Source organism: Aptenodytes patagonicus, chromosome 12 (assembly GCF_965638725.1).
Source record: "Aptenodytes patagonicus chromosome 12, bAptPat1.pri.cur, whole genome shotgun sequence".
Taxonomy (NCBI): Eukaryota; Metazoa; Chordata; class Aves; order Sphenisciformes; family Spheniscidae; genus Aptenodytes; species Aptenodytes patagonicus.
Window position 1 is genome coordinate 12,659,564 of NC_134960.1, and position 22,455 is coordinate 12,682,018.

At 60.2% G+C, this 22,455-nt stretch overlaps 1 protein-coding gene across 14 annotated transcripts in view; it reads left to right on the plus strand.

Annotated features, from left to right (window-relative positions):
• Positions 1–20,660, plus strand: part of ABLIM3 (actin binding LIM protein family member 3) — a 57,083-nt gene extending 36,423 nt beyond the window's left edge. For 4 of the 14 annotated variants that reach the window (XM_076349879.1, XM_076349880.1, XM_076349878.1 and 1 more), the window contains exons 5-21: positions 2,320–2,446; positions 2,585–2,678; positions 7,761–7,848; positions 9,301–9,359; positions 9,939–10,010; positions 10,389–10,544; positions 11,702–11,731; positions 12,311–12,440; positions 13,337–13,435; positions 14,861–14,911; positions 16,359–16,493; positions 16,750–16,814; positions 17,172–17,319; positions 18,041–18,070; positions 18,515–18,573; positions 19,093–19,153; positions 19,384–19,763. In XM_076349879.1, coding sequence (XP_076205994.1) covers positions 2,320–2,446; positions 2,585–2,678; positions 7,761–7,848; positions 9,301–9,359; positions 9,939–10,010; positions 10,389–10,544; positions 11,702–11,731; positions 12,311–12,440; positions 13,337–13,435; positions 14,861–14,911; positions 16,359–16,493; positions 16,750–16,814; positions 17,172–17,319; positions 18,041–18,070; positions 18,515–18,573; positions 19,093–19,153; positions 19,384–19,724 — 1,745 coding nt within the window. In that variant the 3' untranslated portion in view covers positions 19,725–19,763. Of the gene's footprint in view, positions 1–2,319; positions 2,447–2,584; positions 2,679–7,760; positions 7,849–9,300; positions 9,360–9,938; positions 10,011–10,388; positions 10,545–11,701; positions 11,732–12,310; positions 12,441–13,336; positions 13,436–14,860; positions 14,912–16,358; positions 16,494–16,749; positions 16,815–17,171; positions 17,320–18,040; positions 18,071–18,514; positions 18,574–19,092; positions 19,154–19,383; positions 19,764–19,957; positions 20,039–20,489 lie in introns of those variants that run through there. The other 10 variants (XM_076349891.1, XM_076349881.1, XM_076349883.1 and 7 more) reach the window with 10 other exon arrangements.
• Positions 20,661–22,455: the final 1,795 nt, after the last annotated feature.

Consider the following 22,455-nt stretch of genomic DNA (forward strand, 5'->3'; position numbering starts at 1 on the left):
CCCGGCAGGCACTGTCTGGGGCAGTGGGAAGGTTTTGGAGCTGGGTTTGCTCTGGGGCGGTGCCCAGATGTTGCTTTGTGTCCAGCTGCACCGAGATCTCCAAGTGCCAGCCCTGGGACCGCTCGCCCGGCTTTCCCAACACTGGCGTTATTTGCTGCCTCTACAAGCACTGAAAAGGCTTCTTACGCTTGCCCCCTTGCGCTGATGAACCTAAGCTAAAACTCAGCAAGAGCAATGAACAGGCTCTTTTGGGTGGATTTGGCCTTGGTTTTGACCCCAGGTTGTTCCTTGGGATACCCTCTTCATGCCATTCCCCTCTCATGGGGCTTTGCCCCCCCAGTCTTTCCTTGATGCTGGCTCTCTGCCCCAGGCCACTGCGGAGCATCCTGTGGGTGCTGTGCTGGGGGGCTGGCAGAGCATCCCTGCGGCATGGAGCTGCTGCATGCAGGGCTTGCTTCAGCCCGTGTCTGGAGTGAGGGGACTGCAGCGTTAACATCTGTGCTTCGCTGTCTCCCATATGCCCCGTGTTTGCTGCTGTCAAGTCCCAGGGGAGCTGTCTCAGCGCAGTGCATGGGCAGGTGGCAGAAGGCAGGGAGAGCTGGGAAATGTGCCACACCGTGGCGCCCAAACCCTGCCACATCAGCGGGCTGAGCTGTGGGGGTGCCGGGCGGGAGCCCTTGCTGCTGCGGCTCAGCAGGCCCTGAAGCATCAGTGCCTGGAGCCGAGCCCTGCAGCCAGGGCTGGACCCAGGACGGTGGTGTCACCCATGGTCCTTGTCAACCGGTCACTGGTGGCACTGGTGGTGACTGTTCGGATTGAGTTATGAGTTGGTGCTGATGGGTCCCTGGGAGCTTCCCCAAGCTGCCTCTGCCCAGCTCTCACCATGGCCTTGGTGCAGTTAGGGGACGTGGCGAGGTTTGAATGAGCCCCAGCCAGAGGTTGGGGCTTCCCCCATCTTCCTCCATCAGCACCCTGAGCTGCCCAGAGGCAGACTGTGGCCAGCCCACAGCACCGTGCCGTCTCTCATAGCAGGGCAGGGGAAAGGCAGCTGCATGCTCTTCCTCTTGCCTGCCTTCCTCTCCCTTCCCATCCCCTTCCCGCCAGTGCTCCTCCCTGGCCTGCAGAGCAGGGTTACCTGAGGGCACCATGCTTTATTCATAGGCAGCAGCCAGATGAAGCCTGCTGCCTGCGTGTGCCCCTTGCAGCCCAGGTGCCTTGGCAGTGCCACCCAGACAGGGTGGCAGGGGAGGTTTGCCTGCTGGAGCCCACACTGGTGCACTCTGCAGGAAGGACATTCCTAGAAGAAGGATGCTGAGCCTCTCCCTGCAGCCCCAGCCCTGCCAGCAACAAAAAAACCAGCACCGCTTGTGTGAGAGAGGGAGCGGATCCTGGCTCACCTGAGCTGGAGAGCCTACTTTTTGCCAGGGGTCAAAAATCGGCCCCCCCCCTAGCTTTGCCCAGCGGGCAGGGACTTGGTGCAGAGCTGCCTGGAGATGGGTTCAGTGGAAAAGCCTGCCTGCTTGGGCTGCCTGTGCGGTGCTACTGCACCTCTGTGGTGCCACGGCAGAGAGGGAGGCGGCAGGGAGGGAGTTAAGGAGAAACCCCATCCGGGCAAACCTGCTGCCCAGGGGGAGAAGAGGACAAGGAGGAGTCAAGGTCAGGGGTCCGAGGCCCATGTGCTTCCTGATCCCAGCCTTGACGGGAGCCAGGGGAAGCAGGGAAGGAAGGGAGTCTCGTAAACACTGCAGCAGGGCCGGACGCGGCTGCCGGAGTGCACAGCCCTTCCTCTGCTGCGCTTGCTGCTGGACACTTCCCATCGCTCCCGCCCTGGAGGGGAGCCCCCAGGGACCTGCCAGGGCAGCACGGCCCTGGCAGCCCATGCACTCACCCTGGCTTGAGCTTGCTGCCCGGCAGGGAGACCCGGCTCTGTGCTGCGGCGGGAGCTCAGCCAGGGTGGCTGGGTGCTGGTGGTGCCTCAGAGGTCCCAGCTCCAGCAGGAGGCTTTCCTCCTGGCTCCTTTGCTGGGAACAAGCAGAGGTGGCATATTCCCGTAAAGAAATGATTCCCTATGAAGAAATGATCCCCAAGGGGCTGCCCCTGGAGTGGTCTCAGGAGCAGGGTTTTTAGCACAGCAGCATCCCCTAGAAAAGGAGGTCCTCTGGGGCAGAGCTTCCTGTGAGAGCGAGGGGTGCACTGGGTTAAACAGCCAGGGTGCCTTGGTGTGGGCCAGCAGATGTGGGTGTTCCTGCTGCACTACTGAGCCCCCCGCCGGGGAGCTGCGGTGGTCTCATGTGCTCCCCCACCCTTCTGTCCCCCCAGACTGCGCAGGCTGCAAGGAGGAGATCAAGCAAGGCCAGTCCCTCCTGGCCCTGGAGAAGCAGTGGCACGTCAGCTGCTTCAAGTGCCAAACATGTGGGATTATCCTCACCGGCGAGTACATCAGCAAGTAAGTGCCGCTGTGTTGGCGGCAGACTTGGCCATGCCGGCCGTTGCTGGGCTGCACCCCCGGGGGCTGGGGCTGCAGCAAAGGGGTGCCCAGCCTGGCTCACCTGCTGCTCACCCCCTTCTCCTCCCTCTCCCAAAGGGATGGCATCCCGTACTGTGAGACCGACTACCATGCCCAGTTCGGCATCAAGTGTGAGACCTGTGACCGGTACATCAGCGGCAGGGTCCTGGAGGTGAGTCCCGGGGCTGCGGCCAGCCCGTCCCAGTCTGTAATAGGGACTGCATGCATCCCGCCCCGAGATGCATGCCTTGGGGAGGCGTGGGAGTTTCATCATCCTGCACCCTTGTCATGCTACCCTTGGTCTCTTGGGGCCGTGGCTCTTCCTGCAGCGGGTGTGTGGACACAGTCTGACCACCTTCTCTGGAGGGTGGGAGTTGGGGAAGGGGCAATGCCACACTGCAGACCTTTGGAGAGATGGCTTGGGTACTGGAGCTCCAGAATCAGCCAGAGCACACGGTGGCCTGGGTGTGCTGGGACGTGTCCGGAGCCCAGGGTGTGGGGACACTAGCCTTAACCAGCTGCTACCATGCCCAGCTCTGGAGTGTCCCCACCATGCTCACCCCAGCCTGCCTTCTGAGCGCATCCCTGGGCAGGCAGCCTGTCTGTTGCCTTGGAAACGCATCCAGCACGGCTGCCCGCTGCGGAGCCTGGGCGAGGGGCTGTAGCACCCTGCCCGCAGGCAGCTGTCCCCACGGCACATCCCTTTGCAGGACAGCCACCAGAGCAGGGGGTCCCCTGCCCTGGGCCAAATCTGGAGGGGGCTTTGCTCATCACCTTGCTGGTCAGCAGGAGCTGCTGTGGCAGGGCCACCGAGGGATGCAGGGATCCCATGGGGATCCCACAGCAAGACATGGATGCAGGTGGCCCTGGAGGATGCTTTGGGTGATGGTGGATCTGCGCAGCCAGCAGAGGTGGGAGAGAGTGGGGTTTGCTGTTGGGGAGGGACAGAGAGGTCCATCGGGGCTGGTCCTTCCCGTCAACCAGGCAGTCGGGTCCTTCCTGCGGTCCTTGCTCCTGGAGGTGAGGTGTCCTGTCATGCTTTCTGTTTCTACCCCAACATTTGCAGGGGAAAAGAAAAAGCTGGAAAATCTGGTCTGAGGGTGAACTAAATGCTCAGGAGCCAGGAGGCGGAGAGAAAGATGTCAGAATGAAATCTGTTGTGATTTTTAGACCCCCTGGTGATGCTGTGGGGCTGGGCTGTGGTGGTGTAGAGAGGCAGCAATGCTGAAGGTGTGCTCAGTCACTCCTGAGACCTTCCCTTCGTGGGAAGGGAAGATGTGGGTGACATTGGCACCCACACCTCTGCTATCTCCAGACAGCAGCAATAGGAAGCTGTATCCCAAATCAGAGGTAGTGTGGCTCCACAGCGAGACAGACTGCAGGTGCTGTGGGCTGGAGTGGCAGTGGCTGTGTAGGTCTCCAGCCTGCTGAGAGCTGTTCCAGGACATCTCCAGCCTGTTTCATACTCAGCCTACCAAGAAGTGGTCACCCCCTCTGGTCCTGCCAGCTGGGCTGGCCTGAAAGCACCCAACCTGGCCAGGGACCCTCTCCCGAAGCTGCAGCCGGGTGCCAGGAGCCCTCCAGCATCTTTTCCCCCTTTTCAGGGAGCTGCCTCTGCCTGGGAAGGCTTTCTGCTGACTTCACGCTTTGGCTGCTGTGAGCGTGAGCTCAGCGCTGCAGTGGCTGCCACAGGCTGGCTGCCCATCAGGGGGCCACTTGATTAGTAAACATCCGAACAGAGCAGGGTGAAGCCAGAGGGTTCCCTGAGCTCAAATTCCTGCTACTCCTCCCCTGGGCAGTCTCATCGCAGATAACCCTCTGCCAGACAGGACCATCCTCAGCCACCCAGCAGGGCAAGCAGGCTGGGCGTTGCATGGTTGCAGTGTATGAGGGCGGGTGAGAGGAACCAGAGGGGACCTGGGACCCCTGCCCTGAGCTTGGAGGCTGTGCTGCCAGCCTGGCCAGCACCCTCGGGCACCACTGCCTCTTCGCTGCCCCATTCTCGGGGTTTTCCTCACTTGGTGCAACCACAGTGGTGTCAGGACGAGCATAGGATGTTCCTGCTGCTGCGTGTCTGAGGGGATGGACTGAGAGCATCCCTGCAGGGCATGACAGGTGTGCAGCCCGCCTGCGAGCTGGAGGTGGCCCGGGGGCGGTGGCAAGGAGGCAGCCTTCCCCGCTCTCCCTTGCCTCTATCTCCCCTGGCTGGTCTCCCAGCATTAGCTCTACATTCCCTCCCACTTCGTCTTCCGCCTCTTCCCTGTGCCCTCTGTCCCAGGCTCTGCTCCCAGCATCGGCTCTCCCTGGCTGGAGTGGCTGGCCAGCTCTGCTGGGCTGTGGGAAGAGGCTGGCTGAATCCCACGAGATGCTCCAAACAGCCGTCGTCTTGCATTAGTACCTTGCCTGCCACGTCCGTGCCCGGACAAGGGACCCCTCCTTATGCAGTTGGGACTCCAGTGGGCTAGAAGTAATGCGCCTCAGCGCTGGGGTCCCCGCGGGCAGAGCCGAGGTGCCACCTCCTCGCAGGCACCGTCACGGAGCCGAGAGGAGCATTGGGTTTGGATGCTGGGGGGGGCTGTGCTGGGCGAGCACCACGGAGCCTGTGGGTGCTGTGGGCACCCCTCACCTCCCTGCGGCCAGGGCTGAGCCTGCACTCCCCACCCTCCCCGGGTATGTGCCTGCTCGCAATATTGAACGATCTCCTGTAAAACCAGAGGCTTTAATTGTCTTCTCCAGCAGAGTGCAAAATGGAAAGGGCGCCTTTAAATAGTTTTAGGCCTTAAGGAGCCTTCTCGTGCTATCCCGGCAGCCTCTGGGCTTTCCCAGCTGCTCCGAGCTGTGCAGCCAGGCTTGGATGATTAATGAGTCTTTAAGGGACCCCAAGTGATAACGAGCAGGTCTCTTCCCTCACAGCCTCTACCAGCCTTTTACGAGCTGTAGTATTAACCAATATAAAAGGAACAAGGTTTATGCACGGTTTGGAGAGTTACTCCTCGAGGGGGAGTGGTGGGTGTTGAGATGTTGGGTGGTTTTTGGAGAAGGTCTGCATTGAAATGAAAGGTGGGATTGAGCTGGTATGTTACTGCCAGGGGAGCAGCCAGCCTCCCTCCACATCCACACCCTGATCTGCAAAGCATCCTCTTCTGGCTTGGTCTGACCCGTGACAGCAGCCCATATAGTCTAGACAGGAAAAGATACATAGATTTTTTTTTTTTTTCTTCTTACTGTCAGCACACCGAGCTGGTGGGGGTACTAAGAGAGTCCAAGAGCACCAAACCCATCCCAGATTCAGAGAGGGACTGGGGGGAGGTGGCACATCAATCATCAGGGCCCTGTGTCCCCAACGTTAGCTGTCTCTAGCCAGCTGGAAATACAAGTGTGGGGAACTGTAGGCACACTGGCCCATAGTGTTTAGGAGCTGGGCTTTAGTTGAGTTGGTTTTAACCTCTTCTCCCTGTGTTTATGGCTGTCTACTCCAACTGACGCAGCTCAGTGTGCCTGTCCTGGGTACGTGGCGCTGACTGGTGGGTACCTGCTGGGGGGGTGCTGGCACGGGCAGGGTTATGTGCACGGGGGCTTGGGCAGAGCAGGAGGAACCGGCTGGAGCTTCTGCCTTGGCAGGGCCAGTGGGACACCTCCCTAGAGCAGTGCGCACGATGAGCGCACTGGCACAATGTCAATGACACCAGGGGCTCCAGACGAGGCTTTTAGGGGTAAAACCAGTTTAGAATCTCTATAGCCTGGAACCAGCTGGTGTGTTTGCTCAGGGTGGCGAAGCATTCAGAGCAAGCCCCTGCCATGGGGTGCTGCAGCTGGGCCGGGGCTCAGAGCAGCTGCTTGCTGGGGCTGCTGCAGGGACCTCTCCTGTCCCACTGGAGAGCCTGGGTGACCGGGGCTGGCGCCTTCCTTGCTGCTCATTGGCGTTCATAGTGGGTCTGTCTCTATAGCCCTCCCACTGGTGACTTTCCTGCTGTGTTATCAAGCTTTTGGGTGTGAATTTGGGATATTTGGGTTGTGGGCTCACTTGGGCCAGCCCAGGAGTACGTTGTGCTGCTGCCAGCTGGCACGGGGAGGTGCCTGGGGCACAGGGCTGTCTCCTCCCTGGATTCAGGTGCACTGCAATGAAAGGAAGAGGGGTCCAGACTCTCCCACTCATCTCCCCTGCCTGCCCTAAAACGTTCCACTCATTTTTGGCATAAACTGGAGGGGAAAAAGCCACTGGCTGCTGTCTGTACCCCAAAGACATTGAGTTCCAGGTTGATTTTTATGGGCAATCAACTGGCAGATTCTCAGTTATCCTCGCAGCACATTTTCCTGTTGATCCTTCCTGTTTCAAACTGGCTCCAGCCCTCTCTACCATAACCCTCCCCTTTGTCAGCCAGAGCCTCGTCTTCCTTCTGCTGCCTTAAATTATCCTTCCTCTTCTCTTGGATTATTATGGGAGTAAAATGTCCTTTGGGGTCGAGCTGTAACAGCACAGCCCAGATTCCTCCTGCCCTGAACCAGCTCCTGCCTCCCAGCTCCCAGCCCAGAAAATGAGCATATAATTGAAATGCTAGCAGACACTTTGAGTGGAAACAAGCCACCAATTAAAGCTATTATCCCTGTCAAAGGGCAAAGGGAGCAGCCCAGCTCCTGCTCAGCTGGGGAATAGCATGTCACTAGTGCGACAAACATGCCCAAGTTTGGGCATGGCTTCACAGAAGGAGAAAAGTTTCTTTAGGGAGAGGGGCTGGCAATGGTAGGGGGGATCTGACAGCAAGAGGAAGCCTGTGCTTTGTGAGGTTTATCTTTGGGGCCCTTCTCCCTTTACTGCTCCCCTGCTGTGACATCCTGGGCCAAATTTGCTGTTTCTCTTCACACCTGTAGAGGGAAGGAGCTGGTGCAAAGCATGGCTGCTTGGCTGAGTGTTACTGCAGGGTGTCTCAGTTATTTCCAGAGTCCAAGGACAATTTATTAGGGGTGAGGTATGTAGGGGTACCTTGTTTGGGACCTCCTAGCTCTGCTTTCCTGTGTGTTGAACAGTTCAAGGAGAGCAGAAGGGTCCCAGTTCGGCTTGTAGCCCTGCAGAAGCATTAGTGATGAAGTGGTCTCTGGTTTTCTCTGTACACTGCAGTGGTCTCCGAGGCCACTCTGAGCAGTTTTGCCACATTCACCTCATCATTGCCTGCAGCAGAGAGGGCTGCTGGGGATGCGAGCAGGTTGCCATGTCCTGCCTTGCTCAGGGGCCCCTCTTCTCTGCTCGCCCTTGCAGGCAGGAGGGAAGCACTACCACCCCACCTGTGCCAGATGTGTCCGCTGCCACCAGATGTTCACGGAAGGAGAGGAGATGTACCTCACAGGTAGGGATCCTGCTGCGGTGAGGAGGGACTCCCCTGCCCCACGTTGGGGCATGGACCTGAGTGGGGCAGATCAGTGTGGCTGTGTGGAGGTGTGCTGGCTGTGGGGGCACTTGGGGTTCGGGTCCTTATGGCGATCAAAGCCAAAAGGGTGTCTCTGCACAGCAGAGTCGCAGTGCCCACCAGCAATGCCAGAGACCCTTCTCCATTGCTCTCCAGCCCCTGAGCTCTTCCTGGGCCATGCGGCAATAATTTCTCTCCATGAAACCTTCCCTGCTGCTGAGCTGGAGGAGACTTTGTTCCTTGTTGGCAGCTTTTTGCTCCCTGCGAGTCTCCCTGCACAGCTGGGGAGCACTGCCGGGCATGCCTGGATGTGTCCCTGGCCTGCGCCCAGCGAATAGAGGCTGGGATGGGTGCAGGGTGACTGGCTCCCTGCTCTCCCCAGCCCCAGGGGAGGTGGTCCAGGACCCCTTCCCCACTGCCCCCAACTCCCCCCGTCCAGGTTATGCTGCGAGCAACACTGGAGGGGTAAGGCTTTCGCTTGGCACAGCCAGTGGGTTTGGGTTTGGTTTTGGCAAGAAGCTCATCCCTGCCTGGAGCTGCCTTGGGGGCTATTTCCAGCACAGAGGGAGGGTTTGTTTTCTCTTAGTAACCTGTGCTTGCTTGTCACCCCGAGTCACTGATGACCCCATGGGTGGCAAAGGGAGAATTGTGCACTGTGAGAGCTGGAGTGGGGGTCCCAGCAAGGCCCTGTCATGGGCAGCAGGATGAGTGTGTTCAGCATCCATCCCGGGGCACACCTGGGCGAAGCTCGGCAGCTTTGCTGGTTCCAGCCCAGAGGGTGTGCAAGGGGCTGTGCGTGCCCTGGGGTCGGTGTTACCCCAAGTTTAACCAGCAGGAGCTGCCTGGCTGAGTGCTGGTTGGGCTGCAGCAAAAACACGCCTGGGTTTGCTGTCACAGTTTAGCAGTGTTGGCTACTACCTCTCGGTGCTCGGAAGCTGTTTAGTTTCTTAGTACAGACACCCAGTCCCCACTGCCCTGCCTTCCCAATGGGCATGTGCTTGGGGCTGTGCTGTAGTGGAGAAGGCACCCAGGAAAGCCGGTGGGACCCAGCAAGTGACCCCCTCCTTTGCATTCTCGGGGCTCACCGCCTCGTTCCTGTTCTGCTCTCCACAGAGAGACTCCAGTTCCTACCTCCTGCCCCTGCAGGGTCCCCGCCCAGGAGCTGCCCCCCCCACATGCAGGGGTTGCACGCCTATAACACTGGTTGCTCACTGCAGCTGCTGCTGGGGAGAGCACCAACACATCCTCCCTGGGATCCATGGGCTGCAGGTCGGTGCTGGAGGTGGCAGGGACAGGATGGGACTCCCCCATGGCAGAGGGAGCTGGATGATCCCTAGCAGCAGGGGTGAACTGTGTGTGGAGCTGAAACACTTTCTCTTTGCCGTGTTGCAGGCTCCGAAGTGTGGCACCCAATCTGCAAGCAGGCGGCCAGAGCAGAGAAGAAGCTAAAGGTAGGGAGCAGGGTGAGGGGCATCTCTGAGAGGTGGCACATCCCAGGTGATGTTGCCCCCAAGTCCTGAGTCCCTGCTGGAGGTGAACTGTTGTGGCAATGTCCAAGCCCAGGGTGGCTTCCTAACGCTGGCACGAGCTCTGTCCCCGCTGCTCAGAGGATGGCGGGTGGCCGTGGCCGAGGCTGTTAGCGGGGACCTGCCTCCTGGCTGTCACCAGCCCATGCCACAGCCAGGGAGGGGGCACAGCAGTCCTCTCGCCGACCCCCTGTGCCCCTCGAGCTGTTGCTCCCTCTCTGCGCCCAGCTGGCCACAGGGACAGCTGCCTGCTGGCTCTTGCCGGGCCACTCACCTGACTCCGGATCTGGCCCCGAGAGAGGCCAGGACACAAAGCTGGATCGCAGGGCAGCCTGCAATGGCCATGGGCACTGGCAGCAAGCAGATGAAAGGGCAGAGAAACTGGACCTTGAGTGAAATTCAGCCCCAAAACCAACGATGTGCTTGCTGCACCCAGCACTGTGCCTGCTCAGGAGTCCCTCCCCACTGTGCTCTCACCTGTCCTGCGCTTTTCTGCCTCCACAGCACAGAAGGACGTCGGAAACCTCCATCTCGCCCCCCGGTTCCAGCATCGGCTCCCCGAACCGTGTCATCTGCGTAAGTACAGCTCTGCCCCTCGTCTGTGTGAAGCAGGACAGATGTTCTGGCTGGAGGGAAGGGAGTAACAGCTCCCAATGCCACTCTGCAGCGTGAAGCGTCCCCCGAGGATGAGCCCAGACAGCACAGACAAGCTGTGCTGGCACTGCAGTTGGCACAGACTGGGAGCACTCGGAGGGGCAGAGTCCCACCCTCCCAGCTCCTCTGCCTCTTCCCACTGCTGCCTCTTGGGCATCTCCTCTTACCTCTTCCTGCTGCCAGGGTGACAGTGGGCTCTGTCTGCTCTGTGCTGGCTCTGCACTGTGTGCTCCAGCCTCCCCTCCCCTCTCTCCTCCTCTTCCTTTCCATCTCTCTGTCTCTGTCTCTCCCTCTCCCTAGGCTAAAGTGGATAATGAGATCCTTAATTACAAAGACCTGGCAGCTCTTCCCAAGATTAAAGCTATCTATGAAGTGCAGCGTCCTGACCTCATTTCCTACGAGCCCTATCACAGATACACATCGGATGAGACGCTGGAGCGATATAGCTATGGGGAGGTACTGAGTCTTGATATGCCCAGTGCCAGGCTGCGCAGGGAGCCGGACCCCGATTCGGGGCAATGGGGAAAACTGCATGTGCGTTTGCTCACTCCGATGGGAATACTGTAGGGAGGCAGGAGCGGGGATAAGACCTCTCCTGGAGGCTCCCTGTCACTGGGAAAAGGGCCTGGGCTGGAAGAGAAATCTTGGTGCTGCTGCTGTAGAGTAAGAAAGAAACCAGTGACCTTATCAGCTGATGGCAGCGCCCTGCCCACACTGTGCTGCAGACTGGATGTGCAGGGATAGACAGCGCTGCACGGGAGGAGATGCCACCCACAGGAGTGATGTGGCAGGGAGCTCACCCATCGCAGCCCGCAGCAGGAGAGGAGGCGGGCACGCGGCACATGTGCATCTTTCCAGGGTGGAGAGACAAACGGCCAGCAGGCTCAGCCCAAAGCCTAGCCCCTGGCAGGCAATCCTCCTGGCCACCCAGCCCCAGCATGGCATCTCTGGAGCACAGCAGGGCTGCCCCTGCTGGGTGCTGGCCCCGCAGTCAGGAAGGGGGCTTGATCAGTGTGTCTTTGCAAGCATGTGATGAGATGATGCCCAAGCAGCACATGGCACGGGACTGCCCTGCCCCGCTCCCCCAGGCAGACTGGGGCTGCTGGATGATTTCAGTAAGTCCGTGGAAGAAGAGGGTCTGAGCAGCTCACACAGAGATGGGGGACCTGAGGTGGTCCTGGAAGAAGACTTTGTATGGCCAGCAGCAGCATCTCTTACATCTCTAGTCCCAAGGCTTGTCACAAGTCTGGTTTCCTCCAGCACACCCGGTGATGGTGCAGGCAGCATGGCCGTGGCCCGCTGTGGAGCACCGTGGGGCCAGCAGCCACCTTCCCCCCCTTGCAACTGCACCACCGAAGTCTCTGAGAAGGGGTGCAGGCTGCCCATTCTGGAGGTGCTATCCTCATGCCAGCTCCCCCCCCCGGCCAGGGGCTCCCTGCCCAGCGTCCTGCCACAGTTCGGCTCTGGCTGTGCCACCAGCTGCCTTACTGCCTGGCAGCTGTGATGAGTCTGTAACATGGGGAAAACAAGCCGCTGTGGGACCCCTGTCTGTCACTGCTCCCTTTAATTGTGTGCTGTCTCTCTCTTCCCCCCTTGCCTCCTGCCGCCTCCAGTCCCTGGGGACCCTCTCCCCGTACTCGCAGGTAATGCCCCCGGCGGGCACCAGGGGGTCTGTCACCTGCTTGCCGCTGTAGGGCATCCCTCTGCCCAGGGACCGCCGGGGCTCTGCTGAGCGTCCCCCACCCCGGTGCTGCCCTGAGGTGTGGGGAGATGAGGAGACCCTGGCCAGGAGGGTCCTGTCCTTTGGGCCCCAGGAAGAGCAGCATGCAAGCCTTCCCTGGCAGAGTGGACCCAGGGTACAGCTTCTGCCCCATGGAGGGGGACGCCAGTAACTGGGAACAAGCACAGGGGAAGGGGATGATCTCCAGGCAAGGCGGTGAAAGCCTCTGGCTGAACACTGTCACCTGGTCCCAAACCCTGGGCTTTGCTGCCTGCACTTTGGCAGCAGGGAGGCAGAGCAGCCTGGGGACCCCCTCCAGCCACAGAGGATGACACGCACGCTGCCTGGCATGTCACACCACAGAGCATGCACCCTCCCAGGCTGCCACAAGCACAGGGACCCCCGTCCATGGGACACCTCCCCACAGGGCTACCGAGGCACTGACCTGCCTCATCCCACCAGCTCTAACGCTGCTTCTCTCCACACCTTTCCCTGTCCCTAGGACATCTACGAGAGCTTTGACACACGGCAGAGGCGAGCCTCCAGCCCTGGCTACATCGACTCCCCCACCTACAGCCGCCAGGGCATGTCCCCCACCATCCCGAGATCCCCCCACCATTTCTACCGCTCAGGTGAGGATTTCAGCTGCAACCCCAAGCTAGGCTAAGCTCAGACCCCCATGTGGAGCGGGATCATCAAACTGTCCCCTGCATCTCCCAGGGGACCTCGGTGGTCCCTCCTCTAGCAAGCAGGCAGGAGGCCTGGGGGGGGGCGTGTCTGTGGGGGGCTGACAGCAACAGGACCTGTGGGGCGGTGACCAACTCTGCTGAGTGCATCCTCTGGTTCCCCTGACTCTTGTCTTGCGAGCAGCAAGGAGAGGCCAAAGGGGGCTTTGTCCTGGCTCAGACCTGAGCTGGGGCTCATGGAGGATGGGGTGGGGAGGGAGGTGGTCTCCAGGTCTAGTGAAGACCCCTCAGCTGGCTTGGTAGCTCTGGGAGGGGTGTGCACGAGAGTGCTTGTGCCCAGCCAGTGCTGTAAGGAGGGTCCTTACACACACACAATGTGTGCATGCCCTGGAGTATGTTGGGGGGGAAGCAGAGTGTGTCTGTGCCATGTCTCCTGTCCTTTGGAGCCGGGGAGGAACGACTGGGAAAATCTGACGTCAGTAAGTCTGGAGGTCCCGCGTTCCCCGAGCTACCCCCTTGCTGCACTGCCAAGGGCCCATCACCGTTTGCCTCTGCAGCATGCTCGGCTTTCCTCTCACCAGCGGTGGGGCAGCCTGCTGCCCTGTAACAGCACCCGCACATGGGGTTTCCTCTGCATCCCGCCTTCTTCCGGAGATGCAGGGAAATCTCTCCCTGCTCCATCATGCCCCATCCTGGACCACGGCCCAGCACACGTCCCTGTCACCCCCGCCATGTGGGTCGCCCCCCGCTCTTCTAACACTGCTGCATTTAACACCCGTTTTCTTCTGCCTCTTGTTCTCTCTCTTGGTCACTTATGGCTGCTTCTGCTCGGCACCGCATAGGCACTGAGAGTGGGCGCAGCTCCCCCTACTATAGCCAGTTAGATGTGAGGTCCTCCACTCCAACCTCATACCAAGCACCCAAGCATTTCCACATCCCAGGTAGGCTCTGGAGTGCCCCGGTCCCCGGGGAAGCGCCGTGTCTGTGGCATGTCCGCATGTGCCTTCCCCCCTGTGTCGCATGCGTAGCTCCGCCGCCTGCCTAGAGCCAGCTGGCAGCAGGATCTACCCCTGGTAGAGGCCATCCATAAACAGGACCTGCAGCTTGAACCCTCCTCCCTCCCCATCACCACCTGGACATCCCAGAGCCGCCCGGAGTCTGCTTGATCCTTGCGACGTCCCTCTTCTCCCTCTTCCCTGACCTTCCTCCACACCCCACACGAAGATGAGTCCCCTGCGGAGAGTCTGCCCCTTCCCCTGCCTCCCCCCAGGATCACGAGCCGAAGTGTGTCTGCCGGAGGCCTTTCCACACCCATCTGCTACAGATGACTATTTTATACTCCCCCTAGGGCCCGCCGCTCCCTCCCCCCAGAGTCTTCTGGGCTTGCCAGATGCCTGCTCCCCTTCTGCAGGGATTGCAGGGGGCCACCAGGTAAGGGCCACCACCCGCTCCCGGCCACACAGAGCCCATGGGGACGGGGACGGAGCGGGCAGAAAGGGAGAGTGGGGAGGGAAGCAGGCAGAGCTGCCAATCTACCCTTCAGCACGTGCAGGGGGGGCAGAGCCCCAGACCACCCTGCTCAGCTGTAGGCATCCTCCGCTGCCCTTGTCCTCCAAAGCGTGGAACCCTCCACAATGTATAGCTGATGCCCTGGGACAGCACCATGAGGACACCCAGAGGCTCCCTACCATGGTCCCCTGCTCCCATCCCATCCTTGCCAGGGTTTGGCCCTGCTGCCTGCCCTGCCCTCCCGCTGACGGTCAGTGGTTTATGGATGGCCCCCTCCCTGCTCCACCAGCTCTGCTGCCTGGCCCCTGCGTGGGGGCCATAGCTCTCAGCACCAGGCTCCAGCTCGCTTTCCCTCCCAGCTCGCTCTTTTCTCTCTCTGCTGCGGAAAGAGGCTTTGGCTGATGTTGTTTTGCCCCCAGGTAGATTGCAGGTGGTTCTTCCAGGTGCTGGCTCCCCCAAGAAACTGCACCAGCGTGAGCTGTGGTGCATTGCTGCCGGCTGGCAGGGGTGGCCGGTGGTTCCTGGCTGTGCCGCTCCCTCCCGCGGCTGGCAGCACCCGCTGCCCTTCGGTGCATGCTGACGCTGGGGCTCTCACTGCATGTCCTCTGTGCGCACTGCTGCCTGAGGGCAGCCTCAGGACTGCGCTCCTGCTGCCCATCCTGGAGCCTGCCTGGCCCTGGCCTGGCACTGCACTCCCGTGGGACGCGTGGACCTGAAGGTGGTGGTGTGATGGAAACATGGCGTGGGGATAGCATCTCCTGCAGGACCTCTGTCCTGTCTGCTCTCAGCATGCCCACGCTGACCTCCCCTTCCTCTCTTCTTTCCTTCTTTCTTCCCTTTCTTTCTTCTGCCACCAGCTGCCGGCGAGAGTAACATCTACCGAAAACCCCCCATCTATAAGCGACACGGTACAGTCTGCCATCTGCACACCGGGCTCTGCTCCACGGGGGAAGCGGGGCAGGATACCAGTGCGGGGCTTGGTCTGGCTGAGTCACCTTTAGGGGTGGGGGGGGTGGGGGCAGGAGGTGGGAGCAGGCATCAAGGTGAGATGTTGGGGCGCTGGGCTTTGATGGGCTGATGCTCCTGCTTCCCTTCTAGGCAGCAGAGTGCAGGGTTCAGTGCAAGTAAAAGGCAGCTTTGAACCGCATCCCTGTTGTGAGGAATGGAGGTGAAGGCTGTCAGCAGTGCCAGGGACAGCGATAGCTGTGGGAGGGGGAACCGAGGCCATGGAGGGGTGGCAGAAGGGATGAGGGTGGCTGTTGCTTGCTGATGCCAGGAGCCAGAGCAGCCTCAGGAAAGGGATGAAGAAGGTAATTTGCAGTTTCACATGGAGCCCTGGAGAAAAATCACAGCCCATCCAGGATGGATGTTCCAGGGTGAAACGGGCCTGGGGGTTTGTTGAGGGGTGGGGAGGAGGCACAGGGGTGTTTGGTGTCTCTCAGAGGGTCTGGCTTGCACTGTCCTTGCTTGCTTCTGCGTATAGAGGGACAGCAGCTCCCCCTAAGCGGTAACTGTTTCTCCTCTCTCCCTGGGATGTCCTTTCCCACCTGCCCAACTCCCACCGCCCCGCTCCTGGCTGCACCCGCTGCTGTAAGTAGCTGCCGTTGGTAGGGTCCCCTGTGCCTGCTTGAGGTGGTGGGATGGCTCTGCCACACAGCCTGTCCTTGGTGCTCCCTCCCCTGCGAGTCTCCTGGCCTCTGGGGGAAAGGAGCAGGGCTTACCCTTGGGTTTCTCACGTGTGCCGCTGAGGCTCAGTCCCCAGCCTGAGCAGAGCTCTGTGTGTGGCCCTGCCATGGAGGGCCGAGCCCTTGCCAGAGCCAGAGCTGCTGGGGTCACCCTTCCACTCCCCTCTGCTGCACAGCCCACTGCCACCGCCTTCCCCTGGCAGTAACCCACCGAGAGCCCTTTCCCCACTGGGACTGAACCTTCCTCCATCCCCTCCCACCTGTGCGGTTATAGCCCTCCGGGTGATGGGACAGCCTGGGGCACAGGGGCACGGGGAGGTCGGTAGCACGGTGGTACTGGGGCTGGGGTGAGCACTGTGCAGGAGCCAGAGCTTGTCGTGGTGCTGGGGGATATGAGCCATTCGGGTCCCTTCCCAGCCACATCAGCAGCAGTTCCTCTGTTTGTCACTGTTCCCAACATCTGCCTCTGCACCCTTGTCTCCAGGAGGTGTCAGCAGTTTGAAAATGGATTATTCCCAGCTCTGCTCCATGCTGTCCCAGACATAAATTGCTGGTGGCCACTGGGGAGAGGGGAGGGAAGAGGATTTGCCTTCATCCCAGGGCAGATCTTTGCAAGTCCTGCTGGCAGGACTCGGGGTCCTCGTTACAGCTCTGCCTGCTCCTTTTGCAGACAACCTCCCTGCAGCCACGAAAAGCAAAACCAGTGAAGACATCGCACAGTCATCCAAGTATAGCCCTGCCTACTCCCCGGACCCGTACTACCACTCCGAGTCAGAGTACTGGTCCTTCCAAGGCTCCCCCAAAGGTAACAGCCCCCCATTGGGCTGGGGGAAAAGGAAACCCATTCTTGCCCCCAAACCCAGCCACTCCCTGGGAGGGAACCCCTGCCCTGAGTTGGGTCTGGACCCAAAGGTGGGGTTGGGCCGAGATAACCTCCCAAAGTGACCCCAAAATCCTAGCAGCCCTTGGGACTCAACTGTCCCCATGCAGCTGGGGACTGTCTCCTCCCTACCTGCCTCCACCTTCATCCCCAGCTGACCCTGCCATGTGTCTCCTTGCAGCCCCCCGGGCCCGGAGGTTCTCATCAGGAGGCGAGGAGGACGGGTACGACCGGAGCATGCACAGGGTGAGTGATCTCCCTGCCTGCAGCCTGGCAGGGGAGAGCCAGCAGTAAGCTGCCCCTGTGGCGGTTGGCTTTGGGGTTGGCCCAGCTCCGCCACCCAAGAAGGGGCCACCACCGTCCCTGCTGCCCTCTGGCATCTCTCCCCCCTTGGCTACCCCTAACACGGGGTCTGAAGGAGGGGGAGTGCATCTCCTTGCCAAGGCACCCCACCCCAGCACCTCGTCCCCAGGGATGGGGGAGCAGATGGGAGATGCCAAGCCCATGCCAGGAGGTGCCGTGCCCTGCCGCGATGTGCCAGCGGTCAGGGAAGGCCGGGCAGGGAAAGGAGGGGTGCGAAGCAGCTTTCCCCCCCCTGCCCAGATCCAGAGTGGCATCGGCAGGCTGATCCTGAGGGAGGAGATGAAGGCTCGGTCCAACTCCTATGCAGACCCCTGGACACCCCCTCGCAGCTCAGCCAGCAGCAGAGAAGCCCTGCACACAGCTGGCTACGAGGGCTCCCTCAACGGCTGTAAGGACGACCCTGTCCCTCTGTCCGTCCCACCTGGCATGGTCCCAGCCCCTTGTGGGAAGTTTGCTGGGGTGGAGAGGGAAGAACAGGGCACTGGGAAGGAGTGGTGGGAGAGGTGCTGGGCACCAGAGTTGGACTTGGGAGGCTCTCTTCCTCTGGAAGGCTCCATCCATTCCCTGCGCCCTGGCTGGGGTGGGGCATCGCCCGGCGGGTGTTGGCAGTCTGTCTGGGCAGCCTGGTGAAGTGCCTCATGGGGTGGTTGAAAGGTCCCTTGGGAATCTCACAGCACAGCCACGCTGGGTTTGCTCTGACCCGTTTTGGGCTTGCTGCATGTGTACCTCCTCGTTAACAGCACATCTGGGACCTCCTGGCACCCCAGACCTGCTGGCTGGCCCCAGGGTTGCCTTCCTTGCTTGCGCTGCTCTCACTGCACAGCACCCTGGGCACCCAGCCCTTCTCCCCTCAGAGCTTCAGGGGGGGCTTTGGGGGGGGCGTTGGGGAGCCTGGCAGCACAGATGCCCCTGCCCACTCCATGCTCTCCTTCCTCATGGCACATCTGCCCTCACGGAGCTGGGGCTGTTTGGAGATGCTCAGGGAGCCCCTCAGCCCCTCTGGGCTCCTGGGAGCCCCGAGAAGGACCCACAGCGCTGGCTGCCAGGGCAGCTCTGCATGGCATGGGGCACTCGTTCCTCCCTGATGCCCGGCTCTGCTCTCCTTGCAGCTCCCCGGATGCACTACCTGGCTGACAGCGGTGAGTGTGTGAGCCTGCAGCCCTCTGCGGCTGGTCCCTGGTGGCTGTGGGGTCCAGAGCCTGAGCTGGAGGAGATGCTGGGACCAGGGAGGGAAGAAGGGGAGAGAAGGAGCTCTTGAAAGGCTGGGCCAGGGTAGAGCTGAACCAGGGCAGAGCTGGTGGCAGTGCCGGGAGAGGATGAGTCAGAGAAACTGAGATAGGAGATTGTGTTGCGCTGAAGGGTGAGGCTGGAGGGCTGCCATGGGAAAGGGATTTTGGGGAGAGGAATATCAGCACGGGAGGAAGCCAGGTTGGAAATGAGTTGGAGCTGGAAGGAGACTGGGTGAAAGTGGAGCTGGGTAGTGATGTGGGAGCACAGAGGTAGGGTGGCCCAGCAGGTGCTCTCCCAGGGTGTGGGTCTCACCCCTGCATTTTCCCTTATGCACCTTGGTGGCTTCTTTGCAGATCCCCTCATTTCTAAGTCAGCCTCCCTTCCTGCCTACAGGAGGAACGGGCTGCACAGGGTAAGTGCCTCCTGCCTGCATCCTGCTGCTGCCAGGCATCTCTGCACCCTTCATCGTTCTCCCCAGGCTCCTCAAAGCCCCTGGTGCTCCCCTTTCATGACTAGGGTGTCCTGCTCCCCCCTTCTCTGCACCCCTGCTGTCACTGCTGGTCTGTGCCAATCCAAAATGACCCGTATTTGGGACCAAAGTGCCCTGTCCAGGCACTGCAGGACAGAGGTGCCTGCCCTGAACATCCTGCAGGGAACGTTTCAGAGGGATGCTGGTGTTGCTTCCCAGCATGAGAGCTTTGCTTTATACCCTGGGGCAGTGATTGCTGGGGGTTGGGAGGTCCTGCCTCCGTGTGACCTGGCTTGTCACTTCACCTCCTTGTGCCTCAGTTTCCCCACTGCCAGGTGTGGGGAGCGGGTCCTACTTTGGGGTGGGTGGGTGCTTTCCCCCCCCCAGGGACATGGGAGGTGCTGTGCTGAGCATCTGGAGGGAACCCCCTCTTACTCTTCCCTCCCTGTATCCCTCCCACAGCCTCCCAGTGCCGAGCTTTTCCACTACGACAGCACAAATGCCGTCAACTGGGGGATGCGAGGTAAGGCACCACGGGGCTGGGGAGCAGTGCGGGCAGGCGACCCTGTAGGCACAGAGCCAGACGCTGTGGGGCTGCCTACCCCACCACAGACAGCTCTGGAAAATTGAGGTCCAGGCTGGAGGGCGAATGGGGGAGACAGGTGGGGGTCCCTGCAGCCCCAGGGGGAGGATCCTGGCAGCAGAGGGGTCAGCGTGGCTTATGTCTCTCTTGTCTTTTCTCTCTCCCCACAGAGTACAAGGTAAGATGCTCCCGCTCCAAGGAACGGCTGCCAGCTGGAGGTGCAAGTACGACCCAGAGGGAGTCCCAGAGACGTGTCCATGTGTCCCCAGGCCCTTCAGGAGGAAGCTTTGCCCTCTGCCTGCAATGCCCTACCTTCATGCCCCTCCATCCCCCACCTGACAGCCCTGTCCCAGGACTGTGGGGCTCAGACCAGAGCTCTTCCCCTCCTGCCAGGGTCCCAAGCACTGGGCCAAGCAGAAGTGTCTCCTGGGTGAGGAACAGAGAAGGGTGGCTGTACTGGTGCTTCCCTATTCACACTCATCCCTGGGTCACTCCTGGTTTCACAGTGTGAGCAGGCTATTCCAGAGCCACCAAGGTGATTCAAGGTGGATTAGGGTCACCCTGAGAGCAAGTCGCCTCTCTGCCTTGTCCCATCCATGCTCTGGAGGCAGCTGTACCACCCAAACCCTGCTAAACCTGGCAGGAGGGGGCTTTGCCCTGGTGCGCACACCTCATTCCCAGGTGTGCCCCAACTGTCCTTTTCTGGCTCTGGAGCTACCCCATGGTCTTCCTGTCCCTCTGCAGATATACCCCTATGAGCTGCTCCTGGTGAAGACGAGGGGGAGGAATCAGCTGCCCAAAGATGTGGACAGGACTCGGTTAGAGGTGAGGAGAGCCTTTTCCACCAGGGACAATCTCCTCGGGGCTCAGACGGACCTGATCCCGTGGGGTGTCCCCTTAGCCCTGGCAGGCAGCGTGGGGCTGCGAGGGGCTTGTGGACGTGTGAGGAGCATCTCCACGGCTCCCCAGGAGCACACATGTGCCAACACACTGTCATGGTGGTCCTGCTGCTCTGCTGGCCAGGCAGAGCTGTTCCCAATGCCCACAGCACGAGTGCGTTTGGCAGGAGCAGGACAGAGTCTGGTGCTCCCCCTCTCCCGAGTGAGCACTGCTGAGGGTTGTAGCACCCCATTGCACCCAGCCGGGCAGAGGATGCCATCAGACCCCCTTGCGTGCCCTCCCACCCCTCTGCAGCCATATGGCCCGCGTGGTGGCTGTTGGCCCTGGGTGGTGGCCATGGTCCCCAGCCCTGGCCCAGCATCCCATCTCTCCCCAGCGCCACCTCTCCCAGGAGGAGTTCTACCAGATCTTTGGCATGACCATCGCCGAGTTCGACCGCCTGGCCCTGTGGAAGAGGAACGAGCTGAAGAAGCAGGCCCGGCTGTTTTAAATGCAGTGCACTATAAATATATACATACCTATAAATATATACATAGAAAGATCTCTATATTGCAGCTCTGTATGATTCTCAGTGCTGTACGTGGCACAGGCGCGCTCTGCACCCCTGAGAGTGAATTGGAGTCTCGCAGATCATTTTATGCTCTTTGTTTCCTTTTCTTTTCCAACCCCGTTTCTGTACCGATCCTTGGGTTCTCCTGGGGGCTAAAGCCATATGGGCCCTGAAGCACCTGGCGTCTGTCACTGCTGCCCTACGGGGGCACAGGAGGGAGGTTTTTCCTGCTGCAACTACGGCACCCACGGCTGGGGGGAGAGCAGGCCTCTGGGATGGGGGGGTGGGATGGGGGTGTCCCATCCCCCTCTCCTCAGCTGGTCTGTATATTTACTTAAGGGTTGGAAAAGGCCCTGGATACAACTTCAGGAAAGCAGGATCTCACCATGGGCTCCTTGATGCCCTCTCTGCCTTTAAAATGGCCATGCACTAGGGGCACCTTCAGCCTCACCCTCAGGATCAGAAATACAGAGCTTGGGGCAGGGGACAAAGAGGAGAAGTGGTGGGGACCCCACGGGGAGCAGGATGCACCCCCACAGGTCAAGGTGCAAGCCTGAGCCCCGATACATCCTGAGCCGTTGGCTTTCCCTGCAAACCCAGTACTGCTACAGAGCCAGTTTTTCCTACCAAAGTGCCAGAACGGCGGCTTTCCAGGCCATCCCAAAACCAAGCTCTTCTTAAATGAAATAGCCAAAGCCGCCTCCTCCCTTGTGCAGTTTCTTGCTGCTCTTCAGGCTTGTCCAGAGCCAGCAAGGCCCGAGAGCGGACAAGCTGCGATGCCGCCCAGACCTGGGCCACCGTGCATCAGGCCCTACCAGAGGTGGTGTGAGCACCCAGCCCTGCTGCTCCGGGGTCTCAGCACCCACATGAGCAGTGGTGGGAGCAGTCCAGCCAGGAGCTGGGGTCAAGGCCAGAGCCGGGGAGCCAGGGGTGCAGGTCCCACTAACTGCTGGACCTTTTCGTGGTGGTTTTCCCGAATCGCCCCATCACTGATGCCCGAGTCCCACATGAATCCCTTTGCAAGCCTCCAGGAATGAAGGCCATTACCAGGGCCATTCAGCATTCACTCCACTGCAAACTACTGGGGTTTTTTTTGCTTTTGCTTATTTTTTCTTAAAACTAATAGGGTTATTTCCACACAAACATCTTTCCTGGTGTCTGTGGTGCTTGTCTGGCACAATTTTCAGGCATACCGCAGGACTAAGCAGTCCCAAACAGGCCAGCAAGCCACGGGGCACCTCTGCAAGACCTCAGTCAGCAGGGTTCCTCTGAGGGGACAGCGAGGGTCTCACCTTCACTGTGCCACGGGCCAGCTCTGCTTCTGCCTGTTCTGGTCCTCTTTGAAACTCTCCTGTCCTGGTGTCTTCCATCAGGTGGATTGAATGCCCTCCGTGCCATCAGCACCACCACCGTTGGGTGCCGAGGCCGCCCAGCTTGTTGCCCAAAAAAAGCTGTCACCGGGTTCCTGTGTGAGGCAGGAGAGACGTGTGGGGCACCTTGAAGGGGTTTGCCAGGGTGCAGGGTGCTCGGGGCAGGAGGTCTCTCAGCAGCAGCAGCCCCAGCTCCAGGAGCTTTATGCTGGCGTGGAAGGGGCTGGGGCCTGCGGTGGAGGTAGCAATATTGCACTGGTAATTGCTCCTGTCTGCTTTAGTGCAGCAGTAAATGAACCAATTGTATTTATAATGATTTCACTCATATAAATGCCAGCTCCCTAAATCAAGCTCAACTGTTTGTGGCTATAAGAAACCTCCATCTCCAGCAGCAGTTTCAGTGATAAAGCCTGGAGGATATA